Source organism: Manis javanica, chromosome 14, assembly GCF_040802235.1.
Source record: "Manis javanica isolate MJ-LG chromosome 14, MJ_LKY, whole genome shotgun sequence".
In the NCBI taxonomy this organism is placed as follows: domain Eukaryota; kingdom Metazoa; phylum Chordata; class Mammalia; order Pholidota; family Manidae; genus Manis; species Manis javanica.
The window spans coordinates 13934382-13957241 of record NC_133169.1 but is presented as its reverse complement, the minus strand read 5'-3'; the positions used below and the strand labels follow the sequence as shown (position 1 = coordinate 13957241).

The 22860-nt window shown below is 33.6% G+C and overlaps 1 protein-coding gene across 7 annotated transcripts in view; it reads left to right on the top strand.

The window, feature by feature from the left end:
* Nucleotides 1-22860, top strand: part of MARK1 (microtubule affinity regulating kinase 1) — a 120718-nt gene that overhangs the window by 58119 nt on the left and 39739 nt on the right. For all 7 annotated transcript variants that reach the window (XM_037014251.2, XM_073221919.1, XM_073221918.1 and 4 more), the window contains 5 exons: nt 8592-8640; nt 9549-9614; nt 13381-13451; nt 18137-18193; nt 21284-21520. In XM_037014251.2, the coding sequence (XP_036870146.1) occupies nt 8592-8640; nt 9549-9614; nt 13381-13451; nt 18137-18193; nt 21284-21520 (480 nt within the window). The remainder of the gene's footprint in view (nt 1-8591; nt 8641-9548; nt 9615-13380; nt 13452-18136; nt 18194-21283; nt 21521-22860) is intronic.

Sequence of the window (22860 nt, the reverse complement as noted above, 5' to 3'; positions counted from 1 at the left end):
CATGTCATAGGTATGCTTATTAAAAGGTAAATAATGATAGCACATATATTTGAAATAAGAATTCATTTCAATCTCCAAACGAGTTTGGTTAAATCTTTTTCTTGACTTGAATTTAAGCTGATATTCCTCCTTTATTCTCTTCTGTGTGTAACATATTTATGGGAAATAATATTTTCCTTTGCCAAGATCAGTGATAGATAAAAATAATTAAATTTGATATCCATACTGTTTGAAACTTCTACAATATGAAGTTCTTAAAAACAAGCTTGATCTTTGGAATTGTTTGGCTTTAATATTGTTTACATAATATGCTCGTATTGTTTGTGTTATGTATTTTGAATTAATGGAATCCGATTTCACAAGTTTCCATAGTTCAAAAACTGTTTTAGGTAGATGCTATATTTACTTCCTCTTTGGACCGTAAGTCCCACCGCATAATTTCATGTTTTTTGGAGTAAGGTCTTTGAACTCTACTAGTGTTTCCTGGGGCTCTTTTAGGCAGCCGAGTAATGTTGGAGGAAAAGTAAAACAATGAAGCAATTTTCTTCATAGTTTGCCTTCTTAAAATGTAAGATTAATTACCATTTTCTCAGAAATTCCACTAGGTTTTGAAATTTGGACATTTTAGTTTATACACAGATGAAAAAGTTTGTGTTGGTTTGTCTTAGCTCATAGTCCCCAGGGTGAAATTTATCTTCTGTGTGTTGTTTATTAATTTGCATTTTCCATTGTTTTACTATGTTGTATTATATTCCTAATATACAAAAATAGCTCAGTGGTTCAGAAGGGATTTGCTGAGTAGTAAAAAGTAGAAACAAGACTATTAACAACGCAGAATTATGTCATTAAACGATGAAGAGGAGTGCTGCATTAGAGTTACACAGAATGCAAATCTCTGTGCTAGGACAGCGATTTTAGACAAGCCAAGGGAAGCACAAATAAATTTCAGTAGTTCACATCTGAATATTAGATCTATTAAATGAATAATCCATTTATTACAAGTGTCTGGTGTGTTACTTATTATATATGTATAAGATGTTGTCAGATGGTGACCCAAGCCATTTAAACTTTGGTAAGTTTTCAGATAAAGCCCAGAGTCCTCCTCTCTGGTGAGCTAGTTAAGTTTTCCAGGACATCTGCGAAATAATCTTTATTGTGTTGATGAATTTGGTCACAAAAGGTAGAGAAGTAGACAGAACCATAGAAACAATATTCAGAATTCAGTTTCTTTTAGCAAATTATCAAGAAACCAAACTTGTGAAACCAATCAAAATTGTTGACAAATATTTTGATCAAGGAGAATGCAGAAGAAGCTCTTTGGCAAGATTCCTTAACTAATATTTCTGTTGGACATACATTGAAATATCAATTACTCTCATGTATACATTTTACTTTACAGCTGAACAAAATCACTTATGTGTTGAGTACTTCTTCCTTACAGTTTTTCATGTGTGTGGGTCATTGTAATGAAGTAAAAGTCCTGACCAATTCTTCTGAGCATCAGTGAAAACATCAGTGACAAGTCTGAGCTGGGCTATAGATTGCACAAGTCTGAATTAGTAATAATGACACTACAGGAGGGCCTTTTTTTTTTTTAATTCTGCAAGGAATGGTACTAGCATGTGAATAATTAGAAGATTATCCCCAATGCCCACTCACTCATGACTTCCTTCTCCATGAAGTCAGTGGTCAGCAACACACCTCTGATTGTGATGCAGTTTTGAAAAAAGTACTGAAAACAGGTTATCATAAAATCATGGCTATTAAAACATGTCTCTTTTGTATACAGTGTAAAGAATGGGTGGGCATTCTGTCTTTCGCACCAAAATAATGTATTTACAGGGAGAAGGTGTTCAAACAAGTTTCTTTTAAAAGGTGGTGTCAGTAATGTTAATGTCTAACTAAAGTATTAACAGTTTAAATGTGGATATAACCAGATTTTCTGGAAAAAAACAAAAACAGTGTTTCAAGCATTTCACTGATCAAAAAATGGACTTTTCTAAACCTTTTGGCCCTCTTTAATTCATGGGCAAAGGGCCCAGTGAAATATTATTGGATGTGTTTAACATACAAATGCTACATCAAATATGAAAAATACCTTCCAGAGCAAGCATATCAAAAGAGTATATTAAGAGTCTGTTTGCAGTTATCCCTCAAATTGAAATTTCCAGTCTTCAGCAACTAAGAATCTGAGAGCTGTATGTAATCTTCAGGGGGAAATATCTTTGTAAGGTAATAAGCTGAATGTCTCTGACACATCACCTAATGTGGGTTCTTTCCCCCATTCTGTGATTGTGACTAATTTAGTAGAAATAAAAAGTAAAACAGGGAACATGAGCAACTTCTTCATGAACATATCTCCCCAGACAAGGAAAACAAAAGCAAAAATGAACAAGTGGGACTATATCAAACTAAAAAGCTTCTGTATAGCAAAGGACACCATCAGTAGAACAAAAAGGCATCCTACAGTATGGGAGAATTTCATAAATGACATGTCTGATAAGGGGTTGACATCCAAATTAAATAAAGAGCTCATGCACCTCAACAAACAAAAAGCAAATAAGCCAATTAAAAAATGGGCAGAGGAGCTGAACAGACAGTTCTCCAAAGAAGAAATTCAGATGGCCAATAGGCACATGAAAAGATGCTCCACATTGCTAATCATCAGACAAATGCAAATTAAAACCACAATGAGATATCACCTCACATCAGGTAGGATGGCCAACATCCAAAAGACAAACAACAACAAATGTTGGTGAGGATGTGGAGAAAGGGGAACCCTCCTACACTGCTGGTGAGAATGTAAACTAGCTCAACCTTGTGGAAAGTAGTATGGAGGTTCCTCAAAAAACTAAAAATAGAAATACCATTTGATCCAGGAATTCCACTCCTAGGAATTTACCCTAAGAATGCAGGAGCCCACTTTGAAAAAGACATATGCACCCCTATGTTTATTGCAGCACTGTTTACAATAGCCAAGAAATGGAAGCAACTTAAGTGTCCATCAGTAGATGAATGGATAAAGAAGATGTGGTACATACACACAATGGAATATTATTCAGCCATAAGAAGAAAACAAATCCTACCATTCGCAACAACATGGATGGAGATAGAGGGTATTATGCTCAGTGAAATGAGCCAGGTGGAGAAAGACAATTTCACTCATCTGTGGAGTATAAGAATAAAGCAAAAACTGAAGGAACAAAACAACAGCAGACTCACAGAACCTAAGAATGGACTAACAGTTATCAAAGGGAAAGGGACTGGGGAGGATGGGTGGGAAGGGAGGGAGAAGGGGGGAAAAGGGGCATTACTATTAGCACACATAATGTAGCTGGGGTGGGGGAGACACGGGAAAGGCAGTATATACAAAGAGAAGTAATGATTCTATAGCATCTTACTATGCTGATGGGCAGTGACTGTAATGGAGTATGTGGGGGGGACTTGATAATAGGGGGAGTCTAGTAACCATAATGTTCAAGTAATTGTACATTAACGATATCAAAATTATTTTTAAAAAAGTAAAATGGAAAATTAGAAATTAGAACTGTCTTATGGTTTAAGCTAAGTGCCCTTTGAGCCAAATATGTACGCTCATTAGTTAATACTTAATCTAACCAAAATTTATTGAAAGAAGATTATATTTCTCCTTATATATTCCTCTGCCTTTTAGGCTCCTCCTTTTCTGTTTCTTTTAAATAGAGTCATTGTCCTTTTTCTTGGCCACTCAATGTTGGAGTTGCACAAAGCTTGGTCCTAGGACTTCTCTTTCTATATTCTCTTCCTAAGCTGTCTCATAGGTAATCGCAGTTATCAGCTATAGGCAGACTCACAAATATATATCTTCAACTCTGCTCTCCCTAAATTTGCTTATAGTCTCTCAAAGATAGCCCAGAGTCTTTATGTCCAAAACGGAACTCATGATCTTTGTCCCACTTATTCAGTACCGTGCCATCTTGTCCTCTGCCAGTGTCCTCTCACAGTGAATGACGTCGTCCCCAAATTGTACAAGCTGGAAAACTCAGAACTATCCTTATCCTTGACTCCTCCCTCTTTCTTATTCTCACCATCTAATTTCATCCTTGAGTTGTGCTGATTTTATTTCTCTTGAGAATATGTGCTTTTATCTTTTTCCATCACACTGCTCTTGATAAAGCTATAGTTATCTCTCCCATGGACTACCCCAGTAGCCTTCTAACTTGTCCTTCTGCAACGACCTTATATCCCTAAACACACACACACACACACACACACACAAACACAGTTTAAAAAGTCATCAAGAATGCAAAATACATCTCTTCTTTTTATTATGCCAGCCTCTTATTTAAACTTTTAGATTATTCCATTTTTTTTGTAGTCCAGAAGTGAAATTTATTAACGTGGTTCACAAGACCCTATCTTCCTCTTCTACCTCATGGTCTACCAACTCCCCTGGCCTCTTGCCCTTCTCCGTATCTCCTACCCCTTCAACTTCAGTGTCTTTCTTTCATCTGCTCCTGCACATACTCTTTATTCCAGCCACCAGGCCTTTGCAGCTTTTCACCCGACCCTCTGAGTAAGGCATTTCACCCCCTCTTCCCTTAATTAATCCTTACTCCTCACATTTCAGCCTTAAGAGTCATTTCTTCAGAGAAACCTTTACTGTTTCCATAAGTCTTAAATTTCTCTGCCTTCCATAAAATTAAGTACTCATAACGAAGAATTATTCGTAAATAATTGCTTTAGATTTTTTTGTTTTGGTTTGGTTTTGGTAGTAGTTTTGTTTGTTTTTTGTTTTTGATGCTTGTATTCTGCCTCATTTTTAAAACCTCTATTCTAATTACTTGGTCTTTGTTGGCTATAAAGCATACATCTATTTCTATATTCTATATTCTCAAGAAATTACATAAGATTTACTGAAATAGATACAGAGGAAGTTTCTCTTGGAAATGGAGGCTAAGAATCTTAAAGTCACCTATGAATTTTAGACTAACCATCTGGCTGTTTTAAAAGTCATATTCTCATTTAGTTATTTGAAGAGTCATACTCCTATTTTTTTCTAAATTGGGCAGTGTGTTGACATAGTAAACTAGTCTATTTTTGATTTTGGATGGGGATTTCAACGTCTTTCCCATTTTTTAAAAAAAGGTTTTTTTCTCATGATATTTATTGGACCAAATGTCTTCTAATTTTTTTTTTAAGAAATAAAATGTACAGATATAGTTGAGGCCCTGTGTATCATTTCTTGGCTCTATTCCTACATTTTCCTACTTAGAAATAACTACTATTCTGAATTTGATCTTGCTTATTCTCATTCAAAAATTTTTAAAATTTCACTTGTTTATCTGTACATAAAATATTATGTATTCTTTATTTTTTAAATTGGTTCTGCAACTTGCTTCATTTAATATTGTCTTAAAATTTTATATATGTTAGTCTACATAGCCAGGTCATTTATTCTTACTAATATTATTGTATACTACTGCAAGACTATGTCACAGTTTAACCAGTTTTTATTAATAAATATAGGACAGTGTGTTTTTGTTGATAGATATTTAGATTGTACCTGGTATTTTGTGGGTTTTTTTTCCTACTCAGTTAACTTTTTATTTTTTCTATTGCAAAGTGCTGCCATGATCATTATTGTGTATCTTTTTGTGCAGAAATGTAGAATACATCTCTCCTAGTATAATTGCTAGTTGAGAGACATACATACTCAACTTCACTAGATAATGTCAGTATCCTCTTCAAAGTGGTTGTACCAACTTCTGTTAACACTGCGCGAGATTTCCTTTTACTCCACATTCTTATTGATACTTTACATTATCAGATATCTTAGTTTTTGCCAATCTTATGGATACAAAATGGTATCTTGTTTTAATTTCCATAATTTCTAGTGAGGTTTTTCGAATTTAATCTTTTTTATGTTCAACATCTTCTCTGAAATTATTTGACTTGGTATCTCAAACAATTAACATTTACTAACTACCAACTTGAACCCAGAGTTGTCCGAGGCCTTGGGAAAGGCTTAAGCAATATAAAATTGGTACCAGTACATAAGCAATAAAGGTCTTCTAATCTATCCATGAAGCTAACACTTTGGGAAAGTGGCCCAGCCTATCATTTAATGAGTATTGCCTTTTAATACTTTGCAGTGTGTAATTGTGAGTTATCAAGTTTGGGAAGTAATACTGAACATTCATTTAATTTTTTTAGGTAGAAAAATATATCTAGTATATATCGATTTAATTATATTCAGATCTCTTTCTGAACTGTTTCATAGGAAGAATGTAAGAAGTTAGCCTAGGTTACTTACACTGCTACTAGCAGTAACTTTATAAGATGTTTGATAAGTTCAATCTATATGGTTCTCTTAATATAGGCATGTCATATCAAAAAGCCTTCAATGAGTGGCACCTCAGAGAGTCAAAATGAGGACCTGCCAGTCTCTTGGAACCGAATATCACTTTCAGGGTGAAACAAAGCCCACACTTCACATTACGAGTCCAGGTCAAAGATGATAATACAGAGAATTTTTGCTAAGATTGCAGTGAAGGCAAAGAAGGACTCCTGCCCCTCCCCAAACCCAAATCAGAGCAAAATACTTGAAAGGCCAAGAAGGCTGTATTGAAAGGCACAAAAATATCTGCATGTCACCCTCCTATAAGCCAGTTTACTGTGACTGTGCTGATAACTTGGAAAAGCCCTTCCAAAGGGAACAAGCTGAACCACTGCCTCTGTCCAGTTCTCCATGAGGCCCCCCGCCTCAGGATCAAGCAGGTGTGAAGTCCTGTGACACTGAAGAGGTCATGTGAGCAGATCTGGCAGAGAGGAGATGATGCATGTTTGGCCCTCGACTGTGATGCTCTGGGTATAAATAGAATGGGATTGTCTAAGCCATGTCCACTCGGTTACTTCTAAATTTAACAGATTTTCCCACCATCAAAAAAAATGAATGCAGAAGAAATGGAAGAGAAAGGAAGGAACAGAACAGTTGAGAGGTACATTTTGGAAGTCGAGTCAAGAGGTCTTGTTGAAGGGTCTGATATACAGATTTTGGTGAGAGCTTGTTGTTAAAAGATGATTCTGAAGTCCTTGTAATTAAGGTGCTTTAAATAGGTTTTTCCATTGGTGTGATTTTTTTTGAGGCATATCAGTACATTACATATCTATTTTAAATTGTGTTGAAGTATACATAACATAAGATCTACCATTCTAACCATTTTTAAGTATACAGCTCAGTGGCATCAAATAAATTCACATTGTTGTGTAGTCAGTCATCACCACCTCCATGTCCACAACATTTTTCATCTTCCCAAACTGAACTCTGTACCTATTAAACAATAAACCCTATGCCTCTGTTCCCCAAGGCCCTGGCACTACCAGTCTACCTCTGTCTCTATTAATTTGACTATACTCTCCTATGTACCTCCTATGTAAGTGGAGTCTTAGAGTGTTTGTCTTTTTGTGACTGGTTTATATCTGTTAGCATAATGTTCTCAAGGTTTGTTCATATTATAGTTTGTGTCAGAATTTCCTTTTGAAGGCTGAATAATATTCTATTATATGTATGTACCATTTTGTTTACCATTCATCCTTCAACAGACACTGAACTCTTGAATAATGGGTATAGAGGTATGAGTCACTACTTTCAGTTCTTTGGAGTATATATGCTTTCTCCACATCCTTGTCCACACTTGTTATTTTCTGCTTTTTAAAAAAGAAATGTGAGCATCCTAATGAGTCTGAAGTGATATCACATGGTGGTTTTGATTTGCAGTTACCTAGTGATTAATGATGTTGATCATCTTTCCATGTTCTTTTTGGCCATTTGTATATATTCCTTGGAGAAATGTTACTTCTGAAAGCACCAGCTTTCAATTTTACTCTGATAAAACATGTATGTCATAATATAGACTTTTTGGAATATCACCAATTGTTGGGTTTTCTGTTTTTGTGAACTAGATGCTTGGTTTTGAATTTAACACATTTTCAAAGACAACATAGAGGAAAAAGAGCCAAATCATGTTTTTGAAAAATGGGCCTTAATTTTTTTAAAAAGCAAAATAGAAGGACTGAATACTCTTTAACATTCATGTTGCAAGTGCTTTTCATTTTATTTTGGTTTTATAGAAAGTGGCAAATATATTTTCATTATTCTTTAATATGACTATAATAAAAATGCTACAGGAAATTGTTTCCTTTTCAAATTTTTTAAGTAGGTTATATCATTTAATCTTTTATAAAGTTTCTGATCAACCAGTAGATATGACTAGAGTTAGACCCCTCAAAAGAACATTGCTTTTAGATAGAAACCATGTGAAGGATCATTTTGTTTCATTTCTGCAGTATTTTTCTTTTATTCCTAGTAATGAGTAATTGAATAAAAATTTAACTTTTATTGCATATGGTATATTCACACACACACACGCACACACCCTACTTGAGTTCATCTAGTTAACAACTGCCTTGGAAGCCAAGCCTTGCCAAGTTAGAGTTGAGACTGAGAAATCTCATTTGTAGTTCATTACCAGAATCCTGTAGTGTCTTGTAAGCAGGTTAATTTCTTCAAATGGATGTTTTTACAGAAATATGTCTCTTTTCTTTAACAGCTGTTTCGAGAAGTACGAATAATGAAGATACTGAATCATCCTAACATAGGTATGAAATGTACACATACAATTAATGATAAAATATTGACCTTCATCTGAGGCTTTTTAAAAATATACTATCTTAATGACATTTTATATGAAAAGAAGAGTAATTACCTGAGTTTGAGAACCTGAGAAAGATACTTTAAGTAAAAATAGATTACAGAGAAGTTCATTGAAGGCTACAAATTGCTGTTTTCTACTAGCTTGCTGTCTTCTGCTCTCCACTAAAATAATATATACAACTTGGAGTTAAGGCATACAAATATTTTTTTGAATCTCCTTATTAAATTGCTCTAGAGATTGCATGCCCTTTAGGTGTTTGTAAAAAATCAGTTGCAGGTAATGTGATAATAGCATTTGCTTTTGATCATAGTTTCAGGCAAAATAACAAATTTGAATTTGAAGGAAAATAGTTTATTTCAATTTTAGTGAATTTATTTCTTTACATTCTGGTTTTCCCCTATATTTACAAATAAGTTTATTGATTATATATACTATACAAAGTCATTAAATTAAAAAAGTAAAAAAGTAATTCTTTTAATTCTTTTGAAAAATCTTTATTAATTCTTAAATAAAGATTTAAGAATTTTATATTTATTGGAGATACTAATGTTATTATTTGTGGTGTAAAGATTTTTCCTTTTCGTTATTGTTATTCTAATTAGAAAAGCAATGATTTTTTAATCCCCGAAACTTAACTCTTTTGACCCAGCAGTTGTTTCCAAATCACTTCATGGTAAGTAGTTTTTTCTCATAGTAGTAATAATCCTTGAGAGTTTTTAAATTTCAAATTGTAATTAATAATTTTTAGTAAAAACTCAATTTCCCCTGGTTTTGTGTTCCCTTAAATTATCTTCAAGCATATCCAATATGTGCTAACAATTATAGAATTATATCTCTAATTTCTTTTTTCAGTAAAATTGTTTGAAGTTATTGAAACAGAGAAGACCCTCTACTTAGTCATGGAATATGCGAGTGGGGGTAAGAATGAGGGGAATTGCAAAATTATCTGATGAGTCATATAGAATTGTTAACACCTAAAGCTTCATTATAACATTTATGCTTTCTTTGTGAATGAATTTAATTAATTAATTTAAAATGTTTTTAAATTATGTCTTGAGGAAAATTCAGTGTTTTCAAGACCTATTGACCCTACTACATCTAAAAGTTGAATTTTGGGCTAATTTAAAAATTACTTAGGAACATTTTTCAAAACTATCAATCTGTTTAGATTATCAACTAATTGTTATCTATGAATGTTTTGATTTTCTTATCTAAATATTAAATCATTATGATTAGATGCTTTTGGCTATAAGCAGGAAATCTCAAATTCAGAATGTATTCAATAAAAAGTTTATAGTAAAAGCATATTCCAGGCCAGATGTTTGTTTCACTGATTGTTCTTATAGGACAGATTTTCAATATACATAGATTTTTCAAGATTAATCCATGAACTATTTCAACTTAAACAAATTCAGTTTATAACAGTTTTGTAAGTTAGAAGACTGAATTGACAGTTAAGTAGTAAGGTACATATGTAGTAGAATGTAATATATATTTTGACTACATAGTGTCAAAAACAGGAATGATTTTTAAATGCTGTTGTATTATAGAAAATTGTTTTCATTTCCTGCATTTTATCTCAAATGAGAACTACATTGGCTCAAAATCACTATTCTGTTAGGCATAGGACTTTCTCAAACATGTTTAAAATTTATGGAGTTAAAACATTTAATAAGTAAAAGAATGCTTGAAATTTTTTAAAGCTTAGAGAATTTAAACAATTGAAAAAGTGATAGCAGTTGAAATTATTTAAACCACTTAGGCTAACTTTTTTGCTAATCAGAAAAATTCAGAGTTGAATTCAGTATTATGTCCCTTTAGCTAATAAAGTACATAGATTTTTATGATGATTCAGATTTTATGTTACTAGAATAAAGAGGATTTAAATTATGCATCTAAATTATGTATTTTTATTCTGTCTCTTAGATTTCTAAAACTTTTTACTACAAATATTAAACATTTTTAATTGCTTTCTCAGTTTTATATGCAGACTGCAAGTTTTAGTAGATTTGGGTTTTTGCATAGCTTTTTTCATCCTGAAAGTATTTCAATGTAAGTTTTTTTTAACTTAACCTGAAAACCTATGACATTAATGTTATAGGATTTAAAAAATATATTAATATAGCCATATAAATTTGCATTTAGTAAATCTGTAATAAAATTAATGAACATAAAAATACCACATAATTGAATATTTCTCTATTTTTCTACCCTTCAGTTTTATATAACAATTTGTCAGTGTTGAAACCCCGAGTGTTATTTTCAACTCAGTTAGACTATTTTTCCTTTTAGTGATCTAAAGTTTAGAAAAAGAGGCTTGACATGCTCTGATATGAGAAATTATATAGACTATTAAAAATCTGTGGGTACTGTACTATCTTTATGAAGGGCTACCACAAGGCTGTGTTAATATGTATACTGTTTTAACAACTAATGGTAAGTACAGTCAACTCTCTATTGGTGTAAATGAAGTGGAGCAATGGCTGGGGTAATAGCACATCGGGTCATCACTGCTCTTCCCCTGTAGCATAGTCAGGAGGGGTGCTGGGGTGTAGGTAGAGAGATGTGTACTGGAATTCAGCAGAGCTAGGTGGTTCCTCATTCAATTCTGATTCCTAGTGATAGGTTATCTTTGGATCTTGCCAGTTAGTAAACCTCTAACAAAATCATCATGGCTCTGTGGCAGTAAATCTAGAATAATTTTCTTGCCTTTTAAGTCTATGGATACCAAGGTAACTTTTATAGTAAACACTTAATATTTTCCCTCTGAAACTTCTAGATACTTTAGGATTCAATCTGACATGCACACTAGAAATCTAGCATGAGCAAGAGTTCAGTCAGGCAACCGCTTCTTTCCCAGGAGTAGATCAGTTAATTATGGTACACTAATGAGCAAAGATTTTTAGTCATTATGTAGGCAGGGAATGCCTTTATGATCTGAACCAAGTTTAGTCCAAAAGAGCCTCTTAAAGTGGGTGTTCGGGGCTACTCTGGAGCAGTGTGTTTATTCTTTCTTCTGTTCATGAAAACAATATTTAATGTTTACTGTATGCTAGATAATATTCTAGGTGCTGGGAACACATGGCTAAGCAAAGACAAAGTCTTAGCCCTCAAAAAGATTACATTCTAGTTGGGGAAGCAAATCATTAATGACCAACTTATAACAAAAGGTCTGGGTCATTTAAATATCTGGAGTATGGGCATTCCAGGCAGAATTTAAAGAGTCTAAATTTTTCATCTCTTCCATTTATCTTTCCTAGCTTAAACTCACATATCTAGGATTAACTACTGTGATGCGTCAGCTAGAGCATCCATTTCTGTGTCTTCATCATCCCATTCAATCACTTGAATATGCTTTATATAATGTGCTGTCTTGACATTCTAGATGTATTAGTTTCATCTGACATACATTTTTACATATTTCATTTTTAATATTTTATTTATATCCTAGGATTGATGCTATATATGTGTAATTGTCTATATACCTAGACACAAATATATAATTTATTGAGTGCTTACTATTTGCCAGTTACTGTGCTAATTAATTAAGCACATGCTTTATTTTGATTTAATCCTCACAACAGCCGTGTTGAGATAGGCAATAGATAGAAACTGAGTCTTAATGAGGTTAAGAAATCTTCCTAAGGTCTCCCAACATCTACTAAGGTCTGAACCAGAGTTTATACCAAAATTGGTTTTATTCAAAACCCAGAGTTTTTAACCTTTTTGCTATACTTTACAAGAATTCTTTAAGCCATTTTGTAAGTTTTCAACATGTATGTATATCTATATGGCATAAGTTATAAGGACACAAAAAATGAGTTTCTCCCTTACAGTGAAATATCTTAATAGGTTAATGGATATTAATTTACTTTTTAAAATTAATTAGAGGGAAGAGAAAAATGAAATAAGCTACAGACATGTAAAGTAATGGATCTAGTAGCAATCTTCCAAAGTTTTTAGTTATCTTTAACTTACTTCAACAGGTATGTATTGTCTGTCCACTTTGTGTTCTGTCATGGGGATAGGGATGTAAATAAAGTACAGACGTAGTGAATATGATGGTGGTGTTCAAGTAGTTTGCAGTTCATTGAGTACTAGGAGATACACACAAGGATGCTTTAATTCTATATAATAAATAAAGTGCCAAAATAGAGAAATGAGCATAGTGAGACTAAGCATAATCAGAGTATAGGAAGGAAAAGGAAGAAAACCTGGATGGAAGCCATGAGATGGAGTTTGACCAAGACTGAGTGATGAATAGATTTTAAAAGAGAGAGATCCAACATAATATGACTTTTGTTATTTTGTTTAAAATATCAGCCCCAAATACAAAGCCAGATGTAAATTTTGACTGCCTATGCTGTGGCTTCCTCTTATTAGAATGGATAATAAAGAGTTGACTGTATTTTCATGTAAGACTTGAAAGCAGAAAGCAAGTTTTCTTGGTTATGTTTTTTGACTAATTTTTTAGAGTTTTGGTATATCATAAGCTGCTATAGATAATTCATTATGATTTTTTTCCTTTTTTTTCTATTGATATAATAATTTTTATTTACATAAAACAATCTAAAATTGTTGCCCAAAAGCTTCTTTAAAAAACAAGGCAAAATTTGACATTGCATATATTGTTAACTTAAAAGTCTCTGTTTATTTTACTGCCTGCTTTACCTTTCTGATTCAGGTGAAGTTTTTGATTACTTAGTTGCCCATGGAAGAATGAAAGAAAAAGAGGCCCGTGCAAAGTTTAGGCAGGTATGGAAAGTAGTTTTCAACTTTGTTTTGCTGATATTTTTAGTGATATACAGTGGATGATGTCATAAACTGTACTTCAGAATAAATGATATTTTAAAAAGAAAACTTCCTGCTTCCTTATTCTTTTTAAGACTGGAAAGCTGAAAAAGGTATCTGTTCTTCCTAAATTTAAATTTAAAATAGTTGCAAATGGTTATTTTTAGGTGATCATAAATAGTGAAATGTTTATACTTGAGACTCATTAACTCTTTGATAGTCTTAGAAATATAGACCAGACTAAGATAGAAAAGAAGTATTTAATCCTTTATCCATTAATTACCAAATATTATTAGCTTAATGTGTACAGTATATATGTATACTGTTTAAAGCAGTTATTGTGTTTTCTTTTATAATTAAAGATGTCTTTGGTGTTAGAACTCATTTTTATAGATGTTTAAAGACTGGTCAATTTTATTAGGTCAAGTAGGCAAGGAACCTTACAAATGTGACAGAAGGTTATGATAAGATATTTATATTTCAAGTTCAACTTGAATATGACTCATTAAAAAAGTGATAATATAGTAAAAAGTAATTTAAGTTCATCTAGTATTTTTAATTTTTAGGAGTGAAGTGATAGAAGTTGGCTTACTTTATAAATTACTGTAGAAATGACAAATTAATAAATTGTTAATTGTTTGCAAAATTTACTGAAGTAAAGTTTCAGCAAACAGCTTAATATTTCCCAAACTTTACTTCAGTGAATTTAAAATAATTTCATTTTAAAGTAGTTCAGTACCTCTTTGGAAGCATGAATACTGATTCTACAGTCAAAGGGATCCTGTAATCAGTAAGTTTAGGAGACACTGAGTACTGATACAATGTCTTCCTCTGAGAGAGTTGTTGTGTATGTTGACGTATAAACCACCGAAGAAGTCCTGAAGGAGAGGAATGAAAAAAACCTGTCCAGCCTTTATTCGACATAGCATTCTCCAAATTAATCACAGAATGAATTTGTTTTGTGATACCTCTTGTTATTAATGTTACACAAAATCATTACTTTTTGGAACACAATTTGGGAAATGCTTTATAGCAAAGACATGCATAGCTCCTTTATTTAGGAGAGATTCCCTAGAGGTATTCATCTTAAAATAGCTGAAATCCAAAGACAACTGCTAATGAGGCAGCAGCAGTGAGAACCTGGTGTCCAGCCCCACACTGCGAAATTTTTTCCCATCCCAGGATGGAAATCCAGGCTGACCTTAAATAAAGCTGTCATCATCACTTTGAGTATCATTGTTCTCTCAATATCAGTCACAGCAGTTTTAGTCAGTAACTGACCAGCACGAAAATTCCAGTTGGCATTAAATATTTTCACTGTAATCTTAATGTGTATTGTAAAGGCTATTACTACTCACTCTTGGGCTTTTTAGTCATCTGGTTTTATTTATTTTTGGAAAATTTACTGTGTGTAGAAAATTGGACCAGGTACCAAATGGAGTAAGAGAAGGTGAAAATGCCTGCTATTTTAAAGAGTTTGCTCATCTTTACTGAGGGGTGAGAGCAGGATAGGATGCTTGGACACAGTATTTTCATAAAGATCCAGAAAAAATTACGTTGATTTTTTTTTTAAACAAAGTCTGAATTATTTTGAAATCTGCCTCTTATTCTTCATGTTACATAGGTTGGGTATCAAATAAATGCTATTTAAAATGTAAAACAATAGGCAATATTTCCTTTATAATTGTTTATTATAAATATGCAATGTATTTACGATCTGTGTCTTCCCCTCAAATTAAAAAGATAACTGACTCACATTTTAAAAAACCAGAAATACACACACACACACACATACACACACACATTATTTTGTGATTACTGGACAAAAGATTGTATTTTTTTAAAATTTGTTTTTGAGGAACTAATATTTCTTTAAATATTTAACTAAAACTCTTAAGGAATTAATAAATGGACATTTAATTTTGTTTGCTGTGTCATGAAATTACTTTAAGTTTTTTTCACAGTGAAGGAATGTTCTATATTAGCAAGGATTACATGGATATGTCCTTGGCTCTACAATTAGAAAACTGCAAAGACCTAGGTTAGTTTTAAGACCATGTTAATGCCATTGACCATACAATGCCACTGCATTCCTGCAGTTTTGAGGGGTTGGGAGAAAAACATAGTTTTGATTCAACTCTTCCAATATCAAAGCTATTACTTAAAGCTTAGGAATTCTGACCCCCTCATAAGTAAGGTCAAAGCATCCCCATTTGCACCTCACAGCAAAACACTGACCTGTTTGGTTTTAGGCTAAGTATAGGGCTAATTGTAAATCATGTTTTCAAGATCCATAACAGAAGGATCAGAGGGAAAGTTCCTACATCCTATTTACGGAGGTACAGAATATTCTGAGATAGAGTCGGACTGTAAAACAATGCAGTAAAACTTGGGCTTGTGGGTGGGGCTTCTTGCAAGTGAGTCAGAAGCCAGAGCTGCTCTTCAATGACAAAAGTTGTACCCTCCTGAATAAATATGGTAATATTATAAAGCAGCATGTTTCTCTGTTAGAAGTCAGAGGCTATAGTTTGGGGAGAATGAATTCTTAATACAGAGCATTCTCTTTAATCACCTTTCCATTCTTAAGACTTTAAGGCTGAGATTTTTATTCTGGAAGTTCTTATGAAACTGCTTTCATAGAGATCATTCTTTCTAATGTGAAATGCATGCTTGGTAACCAAATCATTATCTGTAACATGCCTTCTTAGCTGTTATCCAGATGGAATGACTTGAAAAAGATAATACCATTATCAGCAAATTTCTGTCATCCATGATAGAAAAATTAGCCTTATAGTATGAATATACAATAGCCCATATAGTATGTTTGGGAAAATGTATTAGTATTTACATATAAATATTTATGTTTCTTGGCTAGTGAATATATTGTAGTGAAAATTGGATGGATATTAGACTTTTGAAATGTATTACTTAAGAAAACTAATACTACCACCATTCATTGTTAACATTTTATTGTTTTTTGGTAACTCATACTTGAAACTGATTGTAATCATTCACAATTGTTCTGCTCAAAAACATTTAGTGAGTGTGTAGTACCTGCTTAATTTGAAATTCAGAGACTTTTACCTGTCTGTCAAGGTCTAACCCCACTATTACCATGTTCCCACCTGCTTTTCTGATGCACTGTGTTGCCTCAACATCAGTGCCTTTCACCACATTACTCTTACCTCCCCATCACCAAATCTCTACATTTTAAAATACTGCCATCCTTCAAAGATCAAATACCGTCTACTCCAGGAAGTAGATGAAATTATTTTATAATCTAACCAACTGAAATTATTTTATATGATTCCCTCACTTCTTCATACCTTTACCTCTGTGATCCCGCCTTCATAGTCACGCATATGCATGTTATATACATGTGCTCTCCTCCTGCTCAAACTGTAGTGCTCATTTTTATATTTCCCTAGCAACCAGCACATTTTCTTGCACATAGCAGGTACTCAATAAACTTGAATCAAGATTAATTTAATTGAATTTCATATTACTTGTGTGTTGATTTTGTTTGAATTTGTCTTTCAACCATTTTAGTGTACATTAGATTAATTTTATAATCCTGAACTTCCCATTTCATTTCTATTTTGAAGTTCTTTTTATAAACCCATATTTCTCAGCATGGTCATACTTCAGATCATCTGTAGACTCTAAAAAAATGGCTTTTCTGTCTCATTTTTAAGTGCCTAACCAATATTCAACACTTGTTCTGTAGTTACATTTAACTGAACCTATAGAATTCAGTGTTCTGCTATGCATTAAAATGGTCATCATCCTATACATTAAATATAATTTCTTGACTGCTATCAGATTCTCTCAATTTCTGTATTTCATGTAGTAAATGACTATCATAGAATTGTTTAGAACCCATTTTTCATTTGTATCTTTGGCTCTTACTGTTGAGTTCCCCCCTGTTTAGTAGCCCTTGTCCCCAAAGAGCCCTATGTAATGTTTAAAAATTATGACTGCATATAAAATCCAATTACAGATATTGAATAAGAATACTTTTCCCTGCTAAGTTAATGACCAGTTTGAATTTCAGTATTCCCCCTTTTCTTTTTACAATTGGGTTTTTCTTTTTAAGGGTCAGAAGCTGCCCCATTTCTTTATATATTAACAGACAAATATAGGATATTGCTAAATAGTCCCTTGTAAGTTCTTAGTAAATTGGCCTTACTAAAAAAGCATGCCTTGAACATGTTTGATGATAATTCCTAAAATAGAATTTTGCTTCTTGAACTTGAAACAACTGTCTTTGAATATTGATTCATGTGTACCAAAGCTCTTATTCCAAATCTGGGTTAAACTCTCTGACCAAAACAACAAATTATACATATTTAATCATATAAACAGAGAAATATAACAACATGTAAAAATATTCAGGGTTTCTGACAAAGAAATATTTTAGAATATTTTAGCAAGAGAGTAATATTTGTTTACATTTTCTGCATTTAAGAATAAAAGTGTCAGTTACTTAAACTTTAATCACTTCCAAACTAAAGGAACAGTAAAATTATTAAATATTACTTTGAAATCCAAGTTATAATTTATCTAAATTGGAAGTAATAATTGGGACAAAATTGCAATGTTTTTCCCATAAAATAATTTTGAATCTTTTATTCAAATATTTATTTCAGATTGTATCAGCTGTACAGTATTGTCATCAAAAGTGCATTGTTCACCGTGATCTTAAGGTAAGCCGCTGAATTTATAACAAGAAATTCTTAATTATTAGCATATATTTTATATTAGAGCTATCTTTTTGGTTGCTTAATTGTGCCAGGCACTACTTAAGGAAATCAGTTCCATTTAATCCTCACAGCAACTTTGTGAAAGGCAATATTTTCACTGAGAAAATGAAGAAAATATGAATGGGAAGTTATCTAGCATTAAAGGCTCCAGGATTTGATCCACCATTAGTAAGCTTGTTTTGATAGATAAATGTAGAACTTTGTCCCCAACTGATTTAATGTAAAAATGCCTGAGACCCCACTCAGTCAGGAACAAGGTCAGGGTACAAATCCAGGTTTGTCTGATATGAGAGCCAGTGCTCATTCTTTACACTAAAGCTCAAAGAAATAAGGGAAGTTTTTAAATGGTCTTACAAACATCAAATGCATATATGTGATTTGTATAAACAACTATATTTTGGGATAAGAAATGTGTGATAGTCAAATGTTTGTCGCAGCGAACATGGGAGCAGAGATATCTATCTCTTCTACCTACTGATTTCATTTCCATTGCGTATATACCCAGAAAAGGGATTGCTGGGTCATGTTGGTAGTTCTATTTTTAGTTTTTTGAGAAACCTCCTTACTCTTCTCCATAGAGGCTGTACCAGTTTATAGTTCCACCAGCAGTGTACAAGATTCCCTTTTTTCTACATCCTCACCAACATTCTCTTATCTTTTATGTTTTTGGTAACAGCCATCCCAACAGGTGGAAAGTGGCATTTCACTGTGGTTTTGATGTACGTTTCCTTGATGATTAGTGATGTGGAGCACTTTTTCATGTACCTGTTGACCATTTGTATGTCTTTGGAAAAATGCCTGTTGAGGCGCTTTGCCCATTTTTTAATTGGGTTGTTTGGGGTTTTTTTTTGCTATTGAGTTGTTTGAGTTCCCTGTATATTTTGGATATTAACACTCTATCAGATATAGTTTACAAACATTTTCTCTCAGTCCATGGATTGCCTTTTCATTTTGTTGTTGGTGTCCTTTGCTGTATAGAAGATTTCAGTTTGAATGAAGTCTCACTTGTTTATTTTTGCTTTGATTGCCTGAGCTTTTGGTGTCATATTCAAAAAGTTAATAATACCATATTGAATACTGGAAATTTGCCAAGAGAGTAGATATCGGATGTTCTTGTCACACACACAAAGATGGTAACTCTGTAAGGAGATGATTTGTGAATTAGTTTGGCTGCTGTAATCATTCCACTGTGTACATGTACATGAAATCATCATGTTGGCCTTAAATACATAGTTTTTATTTTAAAAAAGAACAAAAGAAATGGTTGTGGCCAAATAGGTTTTAATGAAGGTAGAAAGTCCCTGGGTGAAAATGTTTGTCTTCTTTTTCCTTTTTCTCTCTCCTTCCAAATTTCACTTGTACCTTTCCTTACTTATGAGTCTGTTTTTCTCTTTACTTCTTTTCCCATTGCCTCTGTCAATTACTAGCACTAGTTTGTTTTATATTTGAAAATACTGTCTTAAACAGCTGTTGGAAGTCTAACTACATTTTGGCTCCATTTTTCTGAGCTTACAGATTTTCTTCTTCTCCCAATTTTTCTGTTCCTTAGTTTTCTCCCTCAGCTCTTTTAGGAGAACACTTCCACAAAGAAAGGGAAAGAAGAGGACTATTCCTCTGCCTGTATGTTTGACTCCCTATCTATAATCTTATATGAAAAGTATCTGCAAATGATATTTAACACGCTGTGTTTTCCCTCCAGTCCTGTGGAGGAAGTTGCCCATGTGCTTCTGGAAGGAGACCTTAGAATGCCCTCCATCTTTCTGAGGTGGCCTTGGTGCTCTGGTATCCATCCAGACATCCTCCAGGAGACTGAGAGAAGTCCAGCTTGCTTAGAGATGGCTCAGAGGTTTACGATGACCAGGCCCTTACATCAGAACATCAAAATAACTTTGGCTTTGTCACACAGCCCATCAATGTTATAATTTAATATAACTCTCCTCCATTTATGTGCTTTTATAATATTTATGCCATAGATAACATCACATTATTGTCACATATTTCTGAGTGCTAGATCTGTCTCCATTTCCCAAAACAAAGCCTAAGGTAGCATACCCTAAAAAAAAGAAAAAAGAAGGGGGCAGGGGAGGGACGCGCTGTGTGATGGGCGGGGTGCCTGACTCTGACGACTGCTGAACCCTCTAGGGATACAGAGGACTCTGATTTTCACTTCAGTCAACTTTTACTCCATTGTGTAACTTGATAAAACATCTACAAAGTAACCTATAATTGTTAGTCTATAAGTTATAGAGATTAAAGCAAACATGTACAAAAATCCTTTATTGAATTGCTTGCATTTATAAAAGGCACATTAAAAATGTTTTCTCTGAGTGATTCTGATTTAGGAATCTGGAAAACCAGCACCTCAAAACATGGGAGGAAATCACTGCTCTCTACCAAAATATGCCTTCAGAAGAACTAGTTTTAGAATAGCAAAAGGAAGCTTAAAATGGACAAGTTCTAATGGAGGCTTTCTTGTATTGTTTTACAAAACTAACAGAACTTTGTTGAGGAAACATTGAGAGAGGACAGAGTTGGATTCAGGAGCCACGGAACCCCTGGCTGGCAGTTATTTTAGGTATATCATGAGCTTTGAATTAACCAATGATACTCTATTCAAATAGAGCCCTTTGGGGTAAACTTGTTGGTTATTTAAGCCCTAGATGGATTAGTGTTAGGCTGACTTACGTTCTTTACAATAGGTTATATTAAGGTACAGTTCCAGGATGTTTCTTACCTTGAAGAAAAAAATGGGTTTAAAATAACCTATGGAAGAAAGTGGGTTTTAAATAACCTTTCTTAAACTGTTGCAGATATTCATATAAATGAGAGCTTTCCTTTTGTACTAAAATTCAGTCTTATTTAGATGTAATTCTGAATAGTTATGTATTGAAGTACCACACCATGCTTCTAGATGTGATACTATATTTAAAAATGAGAGTCAAGAAATAGATGTTTAGGATCTGAAACAATTATAATAAGTATTTTATTTTATACAGGCTTTTTACTTTGTGCTTCTTATTGTATTCCTCTTAGGCAGAAAACCTTCTCCTTGATGCTGATATGAATATTAAAATTGCTGACTTTGGTTTTAGTAATGAATTTACGGTTGGGAACAAATTGGACACGTTTTGTGGAAGTCCACCCTATGCTGCTCCCGAGCTTTTCCAAGGGAAGAAGTACGATGGGCCTGAGGTGGATGTGTGGAGTCTTGGCGTCATTCTCTACACATTAGTCAGTGGCTCGTTGCCTTTTGATGGCCAGAATTTAAAGGTATCGGATAAATTTGATTGTAATGTTTTATCCCCAAGCATGATAATTTCAAAAGCCAGCTCTGAGTGTTTTTTTTTTAATTTTGGTATCATTAATAAACAATTACATGAGCAACATTGTGATTACCAGATTCTCCCCATTATCAAGTTCCCCCCACATACCCCATTACAGTCACTGTCCATCAGCATAGTAAGATGCTATAGAATCACTACTTGTCTTCTCTGTATATACTGCCTTTCCCATGTCCTCTCCCAGCTACATTATGTGTGCTAATCGTTATGCCCCTTATTCCCTTTCTCCCTCCTTTCCCACCCACCTCCCCCAGTCCCTTTCCCTTTGGTAACTGTTAGTCCATTCTTGGGTTCTGTGAGTCTGCTGCTGTTTTGTTCCTTCAGTTTTTCCTTTGTTCTTATACTCTGCAGATGAGTGAAATCATTTAGTATTTGTATTTCTCTGCCTGGCTTATTTCACTGAGCATAATACCCTCTAGCTCCATCCATGTTGTTGCAAATGGTAGGATTTGCTTTCTTCTTATGGCTAAATAATATTCCATTGTGTATATTTACCACATCTTCTTTATCCATTCATCTACTGATGGACACTTAGGTTGCTTCCAGTTCTTGGCTATTGTAAATAGTGCTGCAATAAACATAGGGGTGCATATGTCTTTTTCAAACTGGGCTCCTACATTCTTAGGGTAAATTCCTAGGAGTGGAATTCCTGGGTCAAATGGTATTTCTATTTTCAGTTTTTTGAGGAACCTCCATACTGCTTTTCACATGGTTGAACTAGTTTACAATCCCACCAGCAATGTAGGAGGGTTCCCCTTTCTCTGCATGTTCACCAACATTTATTGTTCCTATTCTTTTCCACAATGGTTGAACTAATTTACAATTCCACCAGCAATGTAGGAGGGTTCCTCTTTCTCCGCATCCTCACCAGCATTTGTTGTTCCTATTGTTTTCTGTGTTGACCATCCTAACTGGTGTGAGGTGATATCTCATTGTAGTTTTAATTTGCATTTCTCTGATAATTAGCAATGTGGAGCATCTTTTCATATGCCTGTTTGCCATCTGAATTTCTTCTTTGCAGAATTGTCTGTTCATATCCTCCGCCCATTTTTTTAATAGGTTATTTGCTTTTTGGGTGTTGAGGCATATGAGTTCTTTATATATTTTGGATGTTAACCCCTTGTCAGATATGTCAAATATATTCTCACACACTGTAGGATGCCTTTTTGTTCTGCAGATAGTGTCCTTTGCTGTACAGAAGCTTTTTTGCATGATGTAGTCCCATTTGTTCATTTCTGATTTTGTTACCCTTCCCTGAGGAGATGCATT